General features: G+C 43.2%; 1 protein-coding gene across 1 annotated transcript; it reads left to right on the top strand.

Annotated features, from left to right (window-relative positions):
* Positions 1-3,403: 3,403 nt before the first annotated feature.
* LOC146821689 (uncharacterized protein F54H12.2-like) lies at positions 3,404-3,988 on the top strand. Its single transcript, XM_085609899.1, has one exon. It carries the CDS (start codon positions 3,404-3,406, stop codon positions 3,986-3,988), a length of 585 nt encoding a protein of 194 aa, XP_085466025.1.
* The last annotated feature ends 346 nt before the right edge of the window (positions 3,989-4,334 follow it).

The following is a 4,334-nucleotide window of genomic DNA, read 5'->3' as shown; positions in this document are numbered from 1 at the left end:
AACACTGTTGTTATAAATTACTGTTTGATTGTTTACTACTTATTTTAGGACATGGAGATCCTCGATGTTTCTGAGTCAGCGCCCGGATACCTGTGTATCGCTAAAGTATTATACCAGTTGGTTAAAGAAAGAATAGTTGAATTACAGCCAACAGCGTTGTGCTTTTCAAAAATGGTCTGGTTGCTAAAGGCCCAACGGCATGGCGGTCCTAGATGCTTATGTGGATGCGGTGCTAGTATGTGGATGACTGTGAAGGAGGCATTCTGGAAAACGTACATATACTATATGCGTGGCTTAATACTACCCCGGATGTACAGCTTAAATTTAGCATTTGAACTTCTAACAGAGGATTATTTTAGAAACAATGGCTTCCTGATGTGCAATCGCGAATTGTATGAACTATTGACAGCCGCCAGCATCCTAGCCGTACAGAGTTATTGGAGGGGTGATAGGGCCAGCCTATACAGTGCTATTGACTATGTATCTTTAAAAATATCGAGATCTGTGACTTTACGCAGACATTCGACACAAACGCCCAATTCTATATGTATGAATCTTGAATATTTGTATAGGACCTTTTAATGCTAGTATTACTTACAGTGTAAACTATGAAATTGTGATATTTTGTTATTCTATTTACTTATAATAAAGTGTTTATACACAAAACAAGCGTCTTTCATTTATGGTTCAGAAGTGTTAACATGTCGGGGGCTTTGTTAAAGAAGCTTTATTATGATACAAAGGATGTAGCGAGCTTTGGTAGCGGCGAAGCACTGCTTAGAAGGGCTCAAGCTGAAAATGAGCCGTTAAGCAGAACCCTGGTGAAGGCATGGCTATCGGGTGAAGAGGCGTATTCACTTCACAAGCCAGCGAGGAGACGTTTTAAGAGGAGGCCCACTATTGTTAATGCGCAATTAGATTATCAATGGCAGCCTGACATAATAAGCCTTCAAGATCTGGCAAAGCATAATAACGGAGCCCGTTACATCTTAACAGTTATAGATGTACTGTCTAAATACGCCTTTGCAGAAGCTCTAAATGATAAAAGTGGAGCAAGCGTCACCAGGGCCTTTAAAGTAATCTTCAGGAAGGGCCGAACCCCTCAAAAACTGCAGACAGACGCCGGAAAATAATTTTTAAACAAAACTTTCCAGAAATTATTAAAGCAGTATGGGGTACAACATTTTGTAACGCATACGGAGGTAAAAGCAGCTGTTATAGAGCGCTTTAACAGAACCTTAAAATCTAAGATGTGGAGATACTTCACGGCATACAACACCTATCGATACCTACCTGTTCTACAGGATTTTTTAGCTGTTTATAATGCCAGCTATCATAGAACTATCAGAATGGCTCCTGTAGAGGTAACGTCCGACAATTCTCTATCCGTGTGGTGGGCGGTATACGGCTGTTACTTCGAAGCCCGAGTAAAGAACCCAGTTTTTAAAAAGGGGGATCACGTCAGGGTTTCAAAATTGAAAGGGGCCTTTACGAAAGGTTGTCAGCAGACCTTCAGCGACGAGATATTCATAGTTAATAGTGTTGAGCTTAAAGAAGATGTGTACATTTACAGGCTGAAGGACTACTCTAGTGAACCTGTGACAGGTGTTTTTTACAGTGAAGAGTTCCAAAAGATCCCTGTGGATGTAGATAGGATTTACAGGGATGAAAAGATTCTAGAGTGGAAAGGACAGGGGGAAAAACAACAAGCCTTTGTAAAATGGCGGGGATGGCCAGAGGAATTTAACAGTTGAGTGCCGGCCAACTCAATGCAGGACGTGTGAGGACGTTAGCTCTAAAAAGAAGAAAGCAATATGGAGACGGCATCCTTTTATATTACATTACCATCTAATGCATCGCTGGGTATGTTCCCTGATAATAAAATATCAAATTACACGGTCAAATTGGCTAAACCTGTGGATTTGAAAGGGGATTGGGAAGTCGCCCTAACTGAAATCCAATACCCCCGCACATGGAATACGTTTAAGAGGGCTGAAGCTAAATTCAGTATAAAGAAGTCCCAGACCGAGCCTTTATACATCACAGGCTTTCCCCACGGGTACTACCCTACTGTCAATGCTGTGGTGGATGCCATTAACAAGACAATGTCCGGCATTGACGGGCTTTCCGACGTTCAGCTGGGGTTAGATAAAGTTAGAAGGAAGGTTTTTATTAAAGCACCCAGCCAGGATGCACAGTTTGTCACTAGTGGGACGTTGAGCAGGGTTTTAGGAACTGTACAGCATATAAAAAACAAACAAGAGCCAGATCTGACATGTTTCGATATTGCTGGGGGGTTCTACAACCTCTATGTTTATACGGATATAATAGAACCGCAGAGAGTGGGAGATAGTTATGCTCCGCTGTTGAGATGGGTTCAAGTGAAGGGCGAAAACAACACAATAGCTAATATTCAGTATATTAAGCCTGACTATGTGGCAATTTCTAAAAGTCATTTTGACACTATAACAATCATGGTCTTTGATGACCAGTCTGAACCCGTGTCCTTTAAATATGGGAAAGTTATTGTCAAGCTTCATTACAGGCCACACCGCGGAGGTGACTATTAAGAGCTCATCATGGTAGCCATGAAAGCCTATGGTAACCCATCTATGTATAGAGAGTATTACAAGCATCAGGTGGGATATGGAGGGCCCCCCTACTTTCAAGGAGCACCTGTTATGTACGGGGCAGGTCTTGGAGGTTTTTTCCATAGTTTGTTCAGAAGGGTGATGCCTTTTTTGAGAAAAGGCTATGAAATTGTAAAGATAGCTGCCCAGAATATTGCCCAAGATGGGGTGGGTTCGGTGAAGTCGGCAGTCGTTGAGCGTATGAACAGACAGCCGTAAGAAGGGTCAGGACTGTTGTACAAGCCGCGTCTCAGTATTAAAAGGAAGTGGAGGTCTTCGCAGCGCCGGGGGCCCCCGGTTCCCTATAAAAAAAGGAAGCGTTTTTCAAAAAGAGCTCTCAAAAGAAGATCCCCAAGACGGAAGAGAGCTACGAAGAAGAGAACAGCATCCACCCTTAACATTTTCTAAAAGACTTGTCACCCTAAAAAATGGCTTTTGTACACTGCGCCTCTGGTGAATGCGCGAAGTCAGAGTTAGATTTGTTTTCTCTAAAGCCCACTCAAACTAGTATTGAAAACTGTTTTTTCATGGAGGTATCGCCATTAGCCGCCCTGACACCACTGGCCCCGATAGAGTTTTAAGTATCAGGGTCCACGGATAAGTATTTAGATCTCAACAATACTCTGCTACATTTGGTGTGTAAAATTGTAAAAGCGAATGGATCCGCTATTGCTGCAACCGCTAAAGTGGCGACCATTGCTTACCCCATCGCAACCCTGTTTAATCAGGTGGACATTACCCTGGGCGACAGACTCATCACGCAGAATAACAACATGTACGCCTACAGGGCTTACATGGAGAGTATCCTGAACTACAGCAGCGATGTTTTGGACACACAGCTTTCAGCGGGGCTTTTCTACAAAGACACTTATGCGCAGTTTGAAAACACTGCTCTAGACGGGCCTAATACAGGTTTTGCAAAAAGAGCAGGCTTTGCTGCCGGGAGTAGAGAGTTTGACCTCCTGGGGCGAATACATTCAGACCTCTTCTTCCAGGATAAACTAATCGTTAATGGCATCGACCTCAAGATCAAACTCAACCGTAACAAAGATGCCTTTTGCCTCATTACAGGGGATGCCGAGCAGTATAAACTGCTCATACAGTCCGTTACCCTGTATGTAAAGAGAGTAAATGTGTCACCATCGGTCAGATTGGCTCATGCTGAAGCTCTACAACTGTTGAATGCTAAATATGCCATTGAAAGAGTCTCTATGAAAGTCTACAGCATCACGGTAGGCACCCGATTAACACAGCAGCAAAATCTGTTCCTGGGCCAGCTACCAAAACTTGTTATTATAGGGTTTGTTGACAATACCGCTTTTAGCGGGGTAGAAACCTCCAACCCTTTTAACTTCTAACACTACGGTATCAACTACGCTGCCCTAGTTCACGAGGGAGCTGCCATACCTGCAAAGCCATACACACCCAATTTTGGATCTGGAAATTTTATTAGAGAATATCTTGGGTTAGTGTCGATAACCGGGAAACACCTGCGTGATTCAGGGGTCGTCGTATCACGCGAAGGATATGGTGCCGGCAACATGCTGTTTGCCTTTGATCTGACCCCTGACATGGAAGATGGGGACCATTACAGCCTGGTTAAAAATGGAAATCTAAAAGCTGAAATCCGTTTTAGCGCAGCCCTAACGATGAATGGTGGTATTTGCTGTATTTGATAGTGTGATACAAGTTAATCACGCCCAA

The sequence above is a fragment of the Triturus cristatus genome, chromosome 6, assembly GCF_964204655.1.
Source record: "Triturus cristatus chromosome 6, aTriCri1.1, whole genome shotgun sequence".
NCBI classification, from domain to species: Eukaryota; Metazoa; Chordata; class Amphibia; order Caudata; family Salamandridae; genus Triturus; species Triturus cristatus.
This window is presented reverse-complemented; position numbering and strand designations above follow the sequence as displayed.

Excerpts from the sequence above, each read along its gene's own strand:
- LOC146821689 (XM_085609899.1), top strand. The coding sequence starts at position 3,404 with ATGTACGCCTACAGGGCTTACATGGAGAGTATCCTGAACTACAGCAGC.